The sequence below is a fragment of the Penicillium griseofulvum genome, assembly GCF_001561935.1.
Source record: "Penicillium griseofulvum strain PG3 chromosome Unknown contig_80, whole genome shotgun sequence".
NCBI lineage: Eukaryota > Fungi > Ascomycota > Eurotiomycetes > Eurotiales > Aspergillaceae > Penicillium > Penicillium griseofulvum.
The window spans coordinates 3,554,121-3,569,379 of record NW_024467471.1 but is presented as its reverse complement, the minus strand read 5'-3'; the positions used below and the strand labels follow the sequence as shown (position 1 = coordinate 3,569,379).

The window sequence follows — 15,259 nt, the reverse complement described above, 5'->3', positions numbered from 1 at the left end:
TCAAGCACCAGATTTCGAACTAGCCCGAGCAGAGCCATGGCTGAATACAAGCTATCATACGAGTCCCAGCTGGTGTGTGCTGTAAAACTAGCTAGCTTCCCTATTTCCTCATACATCCGCATCTACTTCCCTACACCTCCATCAGACTATACTAACATGCCGTATCCAAGGACGTTTACCATCCCTCCTACCGCTACGAGGCCCATGACCCGCGCGACTGGAAATCTGCCGCTCTCCGTGGACCAGCTCTCCCGGCCCTAGGGAATGCAACTGCCGGTGCAGTTGGCGCAGCCATCTCCAATGTGGTCGTCTATCCCCTCAGTGTCATCGTCGCCCGTCTACAGACCCAGAAGCAGAAAGGCAGCAACTCGAGCGAGAAATCAGACGATGATGAGAATGCCGACGAAGAATATAACAGCGTGGTGGATGCTGCCCGCAAGATATATGCACAGCAAGGCATCGCCGGCTTTTACCCTGGTCTGGCACAGGATACTTGGAAGACCATCGCGGATTCGTTCCTTTTCTTCCTTGCATATAGTGCCATCCGTCAGAAAAGGATAGTCGCGCATGTAGGCGCAGAGCGAGCTGCCAAGAGCAAAAATATAGTCCTCCCGATAATGGACGAACTTGTCGTTGGTATCTTGGCTGGCTCGTTTGCCAAGCTATTCACCACACCACTTTCGAATATTGTCGCGCGCAAGCAGACATCTGCGGGACGAAAAGGTGAAAATACGAAGAACTTGTCAACGAGTAATATCGCAGCACGCATTCGCGCCGAGAAGGGTATACTGGGCTTTTGGTCTGGATACTCGGCCACCCTGATTCTTACCTTGAACCCATCTCTCACGTTTTTCCTCAATGAGTTCCTCAAACGGACCCTCCTCCCACGATCAAAGCGCGACAAGCCCCCTCCGGCTTTGACATTCCTGGTGGCGGCCCTAAGCAAAGTTGCCGCTTCATCAATCACATACCCCTTCTCCCTCGCGAAAACCAGAGCTCAGGTAATGAGCTCGGACTCGAAATCTAAGTCTGGAGCTGCGCAGAAGACTCAGACTTCTATCCTCGCCTCTCTCACACCCGAAATACTTCGCACAGTTGCTACCATCGCCCGCACTGATGGTATACCAGGGCTCTACGCTGGTCTACAGGGTGAAATGCTAAAAGGTTTCTTTTCACACGGCTTTACAATGCTCGCAAAAGACGCCGTATACGCTTTTATAGTCAAGAGCTACTATCTCCTTCTAATTCTGAGACGTCGCTATCCTACGCCCGACGAACTTATTCAGCGTGCCCGTGAACAGGCCGAGGAGTATACAGAGATCGCGCGGGAAGGGGCTCGTGACCTAGCAGAGAGAACCAAGGAGAGTGCCGAGGAGCTGCTGAGTGCTAATTCTGGCGGTGTTGCCGCCGATGCTGCTAGAAGTGCGAACCGTGGCATTGATGCTTCTTCAGGTCTGAAGGGTGCTGTTTCATCGGTTTCTGATGAGATTAATGAGACAGCTGAGCTGGTCGGTGATTATGTTGAGGATGAAGCGGCTGAGTGGAAGAGTCTTTATCATTGGTTCTGGACAAAGGATCATGGGTCGCGGGATTGATTTGGGGGCTAAAATTATAGTGCTTTTGGGGTTTATTTAGGCATTCTTGTACGATGATCTCGTGTTTTGCGGCTGAAGTACATAACAGAATCGCATTCCTTGCAGTGATTTTGTTATTGACGGCATCGACTCTTAGTCTTCTCGGCCACTTGACTCGTCAATAACATACTACCATCTAGGATGATCGCCTAGTTCTAGCACCACCTCATAAGACACCACTTCTTAAGACTTAGGTTGGGTTACTGAGCAGAAAAGGGCCCGGGAAAGCTATGAGTCAAATACCACCTATCTATATATAATTTCTATACGAAGTCCGGAGCTCGGGGCTCGGGAGTACTCCGTTGTTAGCCCACCTAATCAGGACCCCGAGATTACTCTACGGGGACTAGCTACTTATCTTACCCCACTTAGGCTTATTTTTTTTTGCTATAAAGAGCAATCGATAATTCCCAGAACTACCAAGGCTTACATTCCAACAATTTCTAGTTTTCCAACATGGCGCCAACACCCCTAGGACAGCTTTCCAAGTCTAGCCGACTCGTCTACCGAGCCCCAGAGAACTCCGAAGAGGACATTGCATTTCTCCAGGATTACATTATCAACGATGAGATAATCCAAACACAGAGCACTGGACGTCTCCCACGCCCAGCTTCCAAAAAGTCCGCAGAGGAATTCATCAAAACTATCCAAGAATCCCTTCTAGGAGTGCTCATATGTCTTCCTCCTCAAACTTCTCCCGAAACAGGGACGGAATCTTCAGAGGCTCAAACCTCGAGTCAACCTGTTAAAAAAGCCAAGCCAATCCCAATTGGCCACATCAGTCTTTTCAGCCACACTGGAATGGGCTACGACCATCATCGCAATGCAATGATAGGCATCTCTCTTATTGACGGGTATCGGGGGAAAGGATATGGCGGAGAAGCTATTAACTGGGCACTGGACTGGGGATTCCAACATGCTGCACTGCATAGAATCGTCATAGGTGGATTCTCATACAACGAGAATGCATTGAGGCTTTACAGAAAGCTTGGATTTGTGGATGAAGGTCGTGAACGTGAGGCCGTATACCATTGTCGTGCTTGGCATGATATTGTCACTATGTCTATGCTGGAGCATGAGTGGGAGGTTTTGAGAGGAGTTGCGCCCGCTCAATCATATCGTGCTTCTCTCCCTGAAGTGTCTGATCAATGAATGCGCAACTGAGGCTACATCGTTGAAAGTTTCATTGCTCCAGTTTGATTGAACAGTTGTCGATCTGCGACAGGATTAGCCTGGCCTCAATATGGAGAGATTTGGAGGTATAGGTTAGGGATTTGACTTGGGGGCATTTTCATGGTTGGAGATAGTTGGATTAATGAGTACTATGCACTATACATACAGACAGGAGATGGTCAGGCGGTGTTTGTGGTGTGAAATTTTGTTTATCATTTTTTAGCAACCAAACGATGTATCACTTGCGGCAATGAACGAGCTAGGTATAGAACATTTGGAAATTGGCGTGACCACTTGCACGATTCGATCTTTTTCTAGTATCAAGGCTCAAATAATCCAATTCCCGGAGGATAGTGGCAATGTATGTGTTTTAGGAAAAAGTCATTTCACTGCTAAATATCCCAAACAAAATCACGCAAGGACCTGTCCGTTTCCAACGATGCAAACGCGAGCACGGCTTTGTTCAGCGGTCATAGTGCTAGGCTGTGCATGAACCCAGTGGAACCGTTCGTGGCCAATTGGTGAAACGAGCCAGTCAATTACAGACTATGTCGCACTCTTGTAGAAAGATATAGGGAAAGTATGAACTCGTAGCAAGATAGGTAAGGCTGATAGACTCTGGTTTCATTGAGAAGTGCTACCTATTACCCCGCCTTCATACCTAAGCTTGCTGCAGAAACATGACTGAAACAATAATATACATAAAAAGATTGCTGTTGAGACCAGCTCAGGACTATGGTGGCACTGCCACACGAAGATGTGCATCAACTAATTCAAACCAAATCTCCTGATATCCAGATTCCTTTGATGCCCTAGCCACCCTCACAAACTCCTGAAGCCGCCATGAACTAGCACTTTGGACTGTAAATGAGGTGGCCAAGCGTTCTATCAACACTTCTCCGGGCCCATCGATCTCAATCATAGCCATCGTCAAAGGAAACACCACAGGTAACGCACTAGATTCCTTTATATTGACCGCTGATTTGGCAAAGAATGACAATTCAGAAAATATTCCATTCGCAAGTTTCCCTGCTGCCTCGTCTTCGACTCCTAGCGGATATCTTAGGCGATGGATGACTAGTAAACCTGCCAGACGATAGACATTCGCTTGTGTCACCATTGCTAAAACCGCATTCTTCCCGTAGCTGTCGAACAGCCCGGTAGGGGTGTGGGGACGCCATCGTCGAATCGTCTCCTCTATTACATCCAGTTGGTCATGAATAGCTGAGTATGATTCGGATCCGGGATCAGGAGCGGTTATCTTCAATGTATTGCTACACTCGCAGATGTCGTAAAAATGAGGTAGAAGTGTTGCACAAAGACCAAGATAGCGGTCGACGATGACACGACGTTGAGGGTCGAGTCGTATTATAGGGATCTCACGGTGTACTAAACACTCGACTGTGTCGATCAAGATCGGAGACATGGTTATTGTGTCCATGATAGGGGCTTGCACCAATCTGGGAAGCCATGGTTTGGCTGAGATGAGGGAGCTCCGGACGATAGAGTGGGCGGTACGGGAGTACGGTGCCGTGAGTACATTGAACACGTACATAGTCTGGCCCAGGAAGAGAACACAAGCTGCGTCGTAGTCATGTGAGATTTTCACACTTCTCAGACGTTGCAATCCCTTCGCTGCCTTATTCATATCTGGTTCGTCCCGCCGTACAACGAGGGACTTTTGGTAATTTGACATCACTCCTAGGAATGCCAGGTATCCATCGATCAGGATGGGGGCGGATAGTTGCAAAATAACGTAAACAGTCTTCTGGGATGTCGGAATAAAGCTATCTCCTAACATGAATGGTAAATGTATGATTGAGAATTGTTCCACGTCCATAACGGTGCGCAGCGCATCTGATGTCGTTTCAAAGTTGCTCGGGGCGGCGAGTAACTTCTCTGGTGATACCGTCACGACATCGGTTTCTGGTGTCCAAGCTTCGTCAGCTCTGGGAGGTGAGCTTGAAGATGAGCGCTGACTAGATGAAGAAGACGAGGCATCGCTCTCGATTTCTTTGGACTTGGCGCGATGCAACATGATACTGGAAGGTCGCAAATCCGCATGTGCGAAGTTGTTGACAGGAGAGACAGGAGAGATAGGAGAGCGGTGTCCCATCCGCTTGACGCGACGGGTGGAGCTAATCTTCAGACCACTACATCTGAGGCATGCCGGACTAGCCGGACTAGCACCTGCACCTGCAGCTGCAGCATATTTCTCCTTACTCAGATGGTAGTGGCCGCAGGACTTTGGCGACATCATTCTAGCACAAATACGCGTGTGGAAATAGTAATAGACTACCGAGTAGCTCTGTGGTAGCGTGTTTGGTCAGAGTTGTTATGACTTTAAGTCAGATCGGCCGATTTCCCCGCTCTCCCCAGGATTTCCCCATAGCCGAGGGCAGATCGACACATGGACTTCCTTTTTAGGTTCTCAAATCAGATCTCATTTAATCTTCAAGGGTGTTAATTTGATATTTATTTAGTATTCAAGTACCTATTCACTCATCCACAGAAAGAACTGGTTGTGTTGCGCAGTGGATAACCCCCCCAGTCAACGGAAGTGCAGACATTAACACAGGCCGAACCACGCGATCAGGGCACAGCTTTTGAAACAGTACCAGTGCTTCCTGATCTCGCCGAATGTCGCCGAACTGTGGAAGTATAAGCCCCCCGTTGACGAAATAAAAATTCACATAGTTGGTCGCCGGGTCACTGCAAGACAAGACCCCAAAGACCTTCGGGTCTGGCTCGTCTACTGTGTGTACCTCAAAAGGACGACCCTTCGCATCGACTGACTGTCCCAGAATATCTTTGATCTCTTCATAAACATCTAACCATGGCCTTGGCACACTAGAATGGGGTCGCGAGAGGACGACAACTCCGGGCCGGATAAAGTTGACTTCAGCATCAGCATGCACATCAGTGACATCCAAATTCTTTCTGCCGGGGAACCAGATAATTTTCTCAACGCCCAAGAGACGTCGTAGCTCTGTCTCAACTTCGGTCTTCGAAAGACCCGGGTTGCGATTTTCGTTGATGATGCTGCTCTCAGTGGCCAGAAGTGTACCTTCCCCATCCACAACTAGTGCACCACCTTCCAAACAAAGCTTTGATTCCACTAGAGTCACCAGAGACGGGGAGGCATCCGCCAAGACAACCTTGCGGGCAAAACTTGTGTTTTCTTCGATATTTTCAGGTGTCATCACAGGCCAATCATCAGGCCCATTGGAAGCCCGTTCGTGGTGGGCAATATCATTTTTTCTCCCCCATTCACTGAAACGGAAGTTGATTGCGAAACGTTGCTTGATGGATTCGCCAACGCCACGTACATAGACAGGGCCTGTGTCGCGCACCCAGAGATGATTTGTCGGGAACGGAATAACAACGATGTTGGAGATGTTACTTGGGTATTTGGTGATAGCTTGGCTGACCATTGACTTTGCTTTGTGGATATCTTCCGGGCGCGTGTATAGTCGAACTGGTTCATGGACCGAAATGACAGAGGTCAGATTAGCTATGTCGACACATGCGCTTTCGTAGTACCTCGAGGCGATAGAGACTTGGGATGGGAATCCGAGAATGGTCGCTGCATGACGGGCAGTCTCTGGGGGTAAGAAAAACCTTCCAGCCTTTAATGAAGATGAAGCCATTTTTGCAATGGCTGGAATGCTAATGGACAGTCCGTATAAGAGGTGAGTGGAAGCTGCAAGCTATGTTTTGAAAGAATAATTTAAAGTTTGGGGGGACTCTCTCCGCCCGTGACTCTCCGCTTTACGATGACACCCCCAGCATAGCCAGTCTAGTCAAACTACTCTCAATTATTTGTTACAACCAACTACACTGAAGGACACATGAGCGATAGCAGACGTTGTATTGAACTCTATAGAGTCAACTCGAGAGCTTATCAGCAACTAGATACGGACACTCTTAGTCCATTACCCAAAAGACAATCCCAATCTCGGACGAAGAAATAGTCCCAAAAAATCCCATAAACCCCATAACCGTTAACGCACGAAAAAAAAATCCAGACCCATCACACCGTAGCGCATTAAATAAAGCCTTCACATCACGTCACGTACAGTGAGTGAGTAGCAAGATCGCTCAAGGCCATTCATGTCGTAAGACAAATTTAACCACCGAAACCGTAGAGAGTACGGCCCTGGCGCTTGAGGGCGTAGACGACGTCGAGAGAAGTGACGGTCTTACGCTTAGCGTGCTCAGTGTATGTGACGGCGTCACGGATGACAGACTCAAGGAAGGACTTGAGCACACCGCGGGTCTCCTCGTAGATCATGGCGGAGATACGCTTGACACCACCACGACGGGCGAGACGACGGATAGCAGGCTTGGTGATTCCCTGGATGTTGTCACGCAAGATCTTGCGGTGGCGCTTGGCGCCGCCTTTGCCGAGACCCTTTCCGCCTTTGCCGCCTGTTTGGAATTGTTAGTTTTTGTTTAAAGAATTTTATGAGGGTAGTAGGGTTCAGTGGGTATATGGGAAGTAGAAAATAAAATAGGATGAGAGGTAGGGGGGTATAGGGAGGTGAGGTGGTTGGAGGTTGTGTTAAGATGCGCAAAGGTCAATAGCTTTTCCTAATTAGGAAAGGTGGGATGCAGTTGATGCCTGAGGCTTGAATCACGTGTCGACAGGAACATCATCAGTTCCTTATTTTGGACTTCACCTTGCCACGCCGACAACAAAGAAATAGGGGTAATGGCAATAAGACATGAAAAGACAGTAATACTTACGTCCAGACATAGTTTCAGATATGAAGAATTGAAAGTATTAGAAATGTAGATGGATCGACGTCTGTGTTGACGATAAACGATGAAAAACACGCGCTTGATGGGTTGGCGTTGAGGTTAAGAGAGGGGAAAATAAGAAAATGACTAAATGGAGGGGGAAGGCAGTTTAAATAAGGGCGATTACGCGTGATCCGGGAAATGAGTATTTTAGGTAAGCGAGCGAGATTTACCCATCATTCTGCAATGAGGCGGTGATTGGTGGGCGGGGGGAAAAGAAAAAGGGCGTTATGAAGGGTCGGTTTCCAGCGCATCTACCAGGCATTGCCGCGCCCGCATTTTCCAGCGTCGAACGACATTGATACTGGTCACGTGGTGATAAGATAAGAAATGGAGCTAGCCTAATCGGGAACTATATACCAGGACTCCACTCGAATGAATGTGAACTCCATATTATCTACATACTCCTTGGATTGTCAACGCGTGACTAGCGTTTTTGTTGACTAGTGGGAGAATGATTTCTGCTTCAATGCTGTCTTAATCATCTACGAATGAGAAAGATCGATTCGGTCGCGTTCATCATGGCTCATGTCATTTCAAAACTACGTCGCGTTGCCTATATTGTAGGCAGTCATGGATCACTTTCGCATGCCCACGTCTTCATATCCCATTCCCACGTCCAACCATAAAGGTAGGTCGTATCCGTAGACTTGAAACCGGAATAACAGACGAAATAAAAACAGAAAACGCCAGAACACCATGCAATAAAAAAACCCCCATAAAGTGGAATGCGTCAAGATCACGAGCGGAGGCTGCATACTAAAAACTTTTTGCGTTGAAAAGGGAGGGCCATCCAGCAAAGAACAGCAAAGAATCGAAAAATGCCTCAGAAAGGAAATCGTAGCGTCATCATGCGTGGCCGAAGCGACACGCAGAAATAAAGTGAGAATGGCCGCACCAGACGAAAACCGGGATGGCCGCGTCGATAAATTGGGCCGACAACTAGTGGTAGCGAGCCGCACAGCGAATGATTCAACGAAACTTCCGCGGTTTATTATGCATCGCAGAGGATTGTACAATCGCTCACATGTGCTGCTGATCAAAACCACAGGGGATATAGCAGGTAGTGTGGTGAGGTGGTTAAAAAAGAAAAAATCCACCCATCAGAGTGCTCTGATAGATGGCAGGTTCAGAAAGACGGAAATTGGGCTGACGGGTCTGTCCAGTTCGAACCCCCTTCACGAAAGCCGTCAACGATATTATTCGAAGGCCGACCGGAAGGATGATAGCCAGGTTGGACGCTGTCATAGAACAGTCTATGTTACTCACCCTCTAATGACGGTTGGAGAGTGAGGGTCAGTCATGAAACCGCGGTTAAAAGAATAGCGAAAAGACATGGGTGAAGCCGAGGGTCGCGGAGAGGCGCGTGGATTAACAGCCACAGGAGCACTGAGAGGCGCAGGAGAGCGGGGAGACAGAGGCGGCGAAGGACAGGCTGGGGCAGAGATGTGCCTTGGGGCTTCGCCCTCATGACCGCTGGAGATCGATGGTTGTGCCTTCAGGTTCGATCCTTGCGGAGACCCATACTATGAGAAGTTAATTAACTGTCTAGGTGAGATTTCCTGTCGAGGAACTTACAAAGCAGTACTTATCAACCAACTCTCGGTACACGGAAGACTCGAGCTGTGGCTTGCTAGATACCAAAGATGAAGGTTTCAGATCTTCCACACGAGCTCCGGTGCGGAGAGTATGGCTCACTGCAGAAGCAGAATCCTGCTCAAAATTGGGGGTTTTGTTGGTCGGCTTGGAGGTATCTGACACTACGGTCTCCCCAGATTTCGCACGGGCGGTCATAGCAGTCCGATCCAGAGGCGCTTTGGACCGCATAGCAGCCGACAGGGACGCTCCGAAGTCGTATCGGTTCCCAAATGCCTTGGGATTTTCACGGCGTTTAGGCGGCTCGACTGTATCAATCTCATCCGAGGGCGTGCGAGCCAAGGGCGCATCATTCGCACCATTGAAAGGGTTTGTAAATGGCTTCTTGTCGCCGAGGTCGGGGAAGTCGTAGTTCGGCGGCATAGAGTGCGGCCGCATGGTATGAGAACTGGTGAATGATCGACTGCGTGGAAGAGCAGGGCGAGATCCGCCACTCGGAGGCTTGCTCGTGGTGGTCTTGGGCACTTGGTGGAAATCAATCTGATAGTTCACAGTATCATTGTTATCCCAATACTCTTGTCCTTGCACGTTATAGCGAATGCACATGAACATGGTCTTGGTCTCCAGATTGGCCTGATCATTCAGTTTGAGGTCAAACGAAAAGCGATCGAACCCATCTGCAGCTTGCTGGCGACGAACATCATGGCAGTATGATGCTGCTACCTCCGAGGTAGTCCTCCAATAATCCAGTGTGAAACGAGCTGTCACATTCTTGTGGAAAGCAATATTGGCTACTGCCACAGTGCCAATCAAAGTGCTCTTATCAGCCGACAAAAACAACCGCTCAAGGCGGACCGGACGAGTGGCGCGTGACGAGGTATCCTTGGGCCAATTGGCAAGCTTAATCTCCCATTCCCACAACGGACCCCGGGATTCAGCACCAGATCCAAAGGGAAACTCAGCCTTGCTGTCGTGGGTATCGACGGGTGATGTTTCAGTGCTGACAGCCAATGGCCGGTCCAGCTGGAGGAAGTGACGAATATGCTCCAAGTGGGAGTCGAAGTGCACCGCCTTGGAATAGACGGGGGTTCCAGGCATACTAGATGGTCGTCGCCGTGCCGAAGAAGGACGAAGAGCAGGTCGAACGAGCTCACCTGACTTCTTACGGACCATTGCAGGCTTGCATGACATTTCCACATCACTTTCTTCGGGCGAGCTAGTCAGTGCCTGCTCCCGAGCCAACTCGATGGCAGTTTCAGTGGATGATCGAGAGTGAGTGATCTTGCGAGCTTCTTTGGACAATGGTAGGTGGGGGAGCTTGGGTCGAGTGGGCTTTGCCTCAGTCGATTCCGCAGTCAAGGACCCAGCCGAGGTTTCTGAATCTGATTGACCCATTCTTTCCGGGGAACTCTCCCTCCTCAATTTAATCGATCGAACGGCAGCCTCCAGCTCATCAAACTTCACACCCTCACCATTCCAGTATGGTGATTCTTCATCACTGGAGTTCAGTGCAGACTCAGGAGGGGAGATTACCGCCCCGGGAGGGATGATAGCATTGCTTATAGGTGGTGGAGACTGGCGGAGACTAGCATGTGGATCGATTGAGGGGGAGGCCCGAGCTGGGGATTCTGGAGCGGAATGCACTGTCGGTTTGTTCGAAGGACTCCTCCGATGACGACGGGTGTATGAGGTGGAGGAATATGAACGGGAAGTCTGAACCCGTCCCGAGGAAGATCGAACCAAACCGGGCCGCTCGCCGGGCTCGGTTGGTTTTGAGTATTCAATATGCTGCGCGGCGAGCAACGTCTTCACCGGCGCAGTGTATGGCATCCGGCCGACTTGTGTGTCTCAACACAAGAAGGGGAGTAGATAAGAAAGGTTCAATTCACAATGAAGTGAAGTAGCTGTGCCGTCAGTAACGCTTTCATTAAATTGGTGGCGAGCTTGGAGTGGCAAAAGAGGCGAAGATACCTTGCCATAGGAACCATAAAAAGGGGAGGTAACACTTGAGGAAGGTGCGAATGGGAGATGGTATGACAGGTAATACCCTCAAGAAAACTGATAAAAGGGAATTGGGTTCTTGGGGGGGAGGGAGGGAGTGAGCTTATACCTTTTTGAAGTAGAGTAGGTATTAACCAAAGTATCGGGAAAAGTTTAACATACAAAAATAAAAAAAGATGAGATGTACATATATTAAAAAAAAAGAGCCGAAAAAAAAGAAGTGCAAGCCGGCACAGCCGTAGAGGGAGAGATGAGGTGATTTAAAGGTACCTTGGAAGTACTAGACCTTGGAAGTTTAAGGCGAAATCAAGCCATTCCCGCTATGACCGATGATAAGGGAAAAGAAGGATAAAATAATCCGGTATTATAGCTTTTGAGAGAAATCCAAAAAATAAAATAAAAAAATAAAAAGTGGAACATAAATAAAGATCTCTCTCCAAGCGCCAGAAAATTATTGTCCAGGTGCGTCTGCTTTGCATAGGACTGTTAAGGTCAGTGCGTCCCGTATAGCCCTGGAGGTGGGGGATAACTTCCTGGTTTTTTTTTCTTTTTTAATTTATTTTAATTTTTAGATCGTTTCAATCATTTCAATCATTATCATTTTCCTATTTCTATTTTTCTATGTATGTTGTATTCCTAGTTAAATGTCTAATATCCAATACAATATACCCGTGAACGTCCTAAATCGTATATATCCCCAGATATCCACGGTTGACTTTTCCCGAATTCTCCGATATCTGTGGTCTGAGACGATCATTGCAAGATAATGTGTAGTTCCTTAGTGTCACATTTAGCGGACCTCCACACTAAAAAGAGGCCCATGTACACTAACTTTGCTTCAACCTGTATTCCCTGTTTTTTTTTTTTTGACATGCATATCATTTTGTATCACCCATAATTCCAACATCAAACTGAGTCTGGGGTTGAAAACCGAATTATCCTATCGTCCAATTGTATAAGGATTCTTCTCTTATCAATTGCTAAAGGGGCGTGGTTAAAAGATTGGCCAAGATTTATGGATCGCCGAAAAACCTGTTTATCCCCGAATCTCCTTGTAGACTTTGTTCACGCACAGGTAACTAGGGATACATCCATGCAAGAGCTAGAAGCATAATTCTATCCCTGCGACTACACCGTCTTCAAAGATGAAGTTGTAATTTTCCAATGCAAAGGTTATGAAACGCAGAGTGAAAAAAAAGGGACAAAAGGACGAATACCACGTCTTGAACGTAAATTCGATTGATCATGCTACACTGTTATCGAGACTTTTTTGACACTTCCGAGAATCTTGGATCATGTTCTCTACAGATGAACTTGTCTGCAGTGGAACGCGAGACATTCCCGCGACACGACCATGGTCCAACTACGTAGATATCGAAAGAAGCCCGGTTTATGTATATAATCCCTTGACGTGCATTCATAGTCTCGTTGTGCTGTACTCCGGAATTTGGTGGATCTATGGGGCTCCACCGAACGTGCCGTCAAAAGCCGGGACTTAGATATTGGAGATAGAACAGTATAAAGATAAGTATCAAGACATGGAAACGTTGAATATAGAATTTAGATAGTAATTCAGGTTTCCAACTGGATTGTACAATCCAGAGAGAATTCCAATGTCCGAATGCAGAATCATATATCGAAGTATAGAGTGAAACAATACGTGGTAATTCCACGCGGATAGTCCATGATGTCAAGGCACATTTGATAGTCCCCGATTGCCTTGGTTTTTGTCGACTTGGCGGGAGGTCTGGACCCCCGGTCGCTCGTGCAGCATTAAATCTTTTTTTTTTCCTGTACTCCAAGACATTCACAACTTCTTATGGTATTTTTTTATATACTCCTTCTAAAAAGTTAAAGTGGCATGAGCCTATACATTCCAAGGTTTGTTGTAGTTCACTGTAAAAACCTCTTGCCTACTCCGTACATAGTATATTACATAGTATATCTAAATTGGATTCTACGTTTCACGATTCCTTCAGCCCCCAAGTAGACTCTTTCCATGTCTCACCAATTAAGTGTCATACTAGGCAAATGGCAATTATTATAAAATATTTACAAAGTGCAAGTAGAGCTCTAGACCCCAATGATACTATTCTCGTTAAACGCCTACGCCCGGACCACCAACCCCTTTGTTCTGTCTTAGCGTCGCAGAGTTTTCTCTTTTCGCCACTCTATATTGTATCCATTGAACTATCCCAACAAAATACAGTGGCTGCAAGTGGCTTTCATATGGCGTTATGGCGATTTATTTCTATTTCTCAGTGATCTCCTCGGACATCCCACGAGATTGGCGAAACCCTGAACCCCTGGCTCATGGTGGGTACCCATCTCGACCTTCGTCTGACAGTCTCGAACGCTTCTGATCTGCACAAGGCGTATGGTGTTGATCTCCAGGTTTCCCCCCACTGCTTTTGATGGAGTTTTCCCGCAAGACCCTACTCCGTACCAGGTATCCACTGACTGAATATGGATACTCGAGCCTACGGGCGTACCCGATACATCTCATTCTCTGGATCCTCATTGCCAATATGAACTTCTCGGTGAAGCGGCAAGGTCGCAACATTCCGAACTGCAGGGCGATAACGTCCGTTTAGCCCCTTCTTGCCGAGACCCTGGAAACTTCCGTGCACTTTTTTTATTGGTCTTTTTATTTGCTTTTTCTTTTCTTTTCTTTTTCTAATTCAATCCCGAAATCTACCCCTCCATCGGTTGTCCGGTCCACGGGAAACCCGAATCCGGTCATGGCCCGCAACCCCTTGAATACATATTAGAACGTGTTATGGGGTCGAAGCGCCGAAGCGGTCAGACTAGCACCTATCAGAAATATACTGTGTTCATGTTTGAACCTTGAGATCACAGAGTTCAGCCTTAGGATCTTACTTTATGGCGAAATGGGAGTCTTTGCTAACCTACTCTTGAAATGATCGCCCAGATGCGATCTCACACTGCAGTTTGCAATTTACAACCTGAGCCTGTACAAATTGACACATTTCCCAACGGAGTGGTGTGCTCCTTGGAATTTGCCCTATCTCGCAGGCAGCAATTCTAAACTGCAACTCACCCCGAGGGCGTTACTGGTGGCTGAACTCAGACCCTCATCGCCAGCCTAGTTTCCCGAGGATCGTCTCGCGCAATTCAACCCAATACTGCTAAGCATCCTGGTTCAGCTTGGTGGTAAAACACGCACCCGCTTTGGGCAGCGGGCCTGTCCAGACTGCGGTCACTGCTTGCCAAGAACAAAAGGAAATGGAGTGTTCATAGTATGCATTAATGAGACCAGGGCTGTGAAATGAGAGAGGGGCAGCGCTTGTGCTAGAGAGATCCAACTGCCCCGCGTGGATACGGCTGGCGTCAGCTCTTGCATTCGTGATGCATATATTGCGAACTCGGAGTTGATGCGGAGCCCGGGTATCGGAGCGACGCTGACATGCGTTCTGATCCCTTTTTCTTACCCCGCGAGTGATAGAGTTATACCCCGGGATTTGCATCTGGTTGTCAGTGACTAGGTCTGGAGAATCTGCGAATGGGAGGTGGTTCGCTGCACTATGGCTGTAGGAATACAATCTTGCCCAGATATCGTAATCGAAACACACTCGAATGGGCACACCCGTCGGCGATGTGGATGCACCATTCCGATTAGACCTCCATACAATTGTATGTTGTGATATGCCAACCCTCCCAATTAATTATGTGTAGCACAGAATAGACGTTTCAACCGTTTCGACTCTGGGCATTTCAAATTTATGATGCATGATAGAGAATCGGACCATGATTGGCCCGCCAGCTTACTGATAGCTCAAGAATAAGAAAATCGCACGCAAGCAGTGCATATTAGCTGACTATGCAATGTCGCACGTCACGCAAATCCTAGACGCGCCTCTTCTGCAATGCACTGCACCGAGCACCACCTGACCTTCCAACATCCCTGCGGGCCATACACGTTCCCAAGGGGAATCTGTATCCCGGACGTTGTATCTCCCAAGGGAAAAAAAAATTGTTGAGCAAGTGGCACCACCTTACACATCTTGGCAATCAACCACTGGCAAGATGGA

General features: G+C 47.9%; 6 protein-coding genes across 6 annotated transcripts; 2 read left to right on the top strand and 4 right to left on the bottom strand.

The window, feature by feature from the left end:
- Positions 1–36: 36 nt before the first annotated feature.
- PGRI_022870 (putative mitochondrial carrier protein) lies at positions 37–1,595 on the top strand (the record flags this gene model as incomplete). The annotated part of the gene is made up of 2 exons (XM_040790000.1): positions 37–72; positions 171–1,595. 2 exons carry the CDS (start codon positions 37–39, stop codon positions 1,593–1,595), a joined length of 1,461 nt encoding a protein of 486 aa, XP_040646953.1.
- A 495-nt stretch (positions 1,596–2,090) lies between these two features.
- PGRI_022860 (GNAT family N-acetyltransferase) lies at positions 2,091–2,786 on the top strand (the record flags this gene model as incomplete). Its single annotated transcript, XM_040789999.1, has 1 exon — positions 2,091–2,786. The coding sequence occupies one exon, from the start codon at positions 2,091–2,093 to the stop codon at positions 2,784–2,786; it is 696 nt and encodes a 231-aa protein (XP_040646952.1).
- A 754-nt stretch (positions 2,787–3,540) lies between these two features.
- On the bottom strand, positions 3,541–5,067 carry PGRI_022850 (uncharacterized protein; the record flags this gene model as incomplete). Its single annotated transcript, XM_040789998.1, has 1 exon — positions 3,541–5,067. The coding sequence occupies one exon, from the start codon at positions 5,065–5,067 to the stop codon at positions 3,541–3,543; it is 1,527 nt and encodes a 508-aa protein (XP_040646951.1).
- A 238-nt stretch (positions 5,068–5,305) lies between these two features.
- PGRI_022840 (agmatine deiminase family protein) lies at positions 5,306–6,457 on the bottom strand (the record flags this gene model as incomplete). Its single annotated transcript, XM_040789997.1, has 1 exon — positions 5,306–6,457. The coding sequence occupies one exon, from the start codon at positions 6,455–6,457 to the stop codon at positions 5,306–5,308; it is 1,152 nt and encodes a 383-aa protein (XP_040646950.1).
- A 479-nt stretch (positions 6,458–6,936) lies between these two features.
- Positions 6,937–7,566, bottom strand: PGRI_022830 (histone H4; the record flags this gene model as incomplete). Its single annotated transcript, XM_040789996.1, has 2 exons — positions 6,937–7,238; positions 7,557–7,566. The coding sequence occupies 2 exons, from the start codon at positions 7,564–7,566 to the stop codon at positions 6,937–6,939; spliced, it is 312 nt and encodes a 103-aa protein (XP_040646949.1).
- A 1,309-nt stretch (positions 7,567–8,875) lies between these two features.
- Positions 8,876–11,036, bottom strand: PGRI_022820 (protein phosphatase regulator GAC1; the record flags this gene model as incomplete). Its single annotated transcript, XM_040789995.1, has 2 exons — positions 8,876–9,136; positions 9,189–11,036. 2 exons carry the CDS (start codon positions 11,034–11,036, stop codon positions 8,876–8,878), a joined length of 2,109 nt encoding a protein of 702 aa, XP_040646948.1.
- Positions 11,037–15,259: the final 4,223 nt, after the last annotated feature.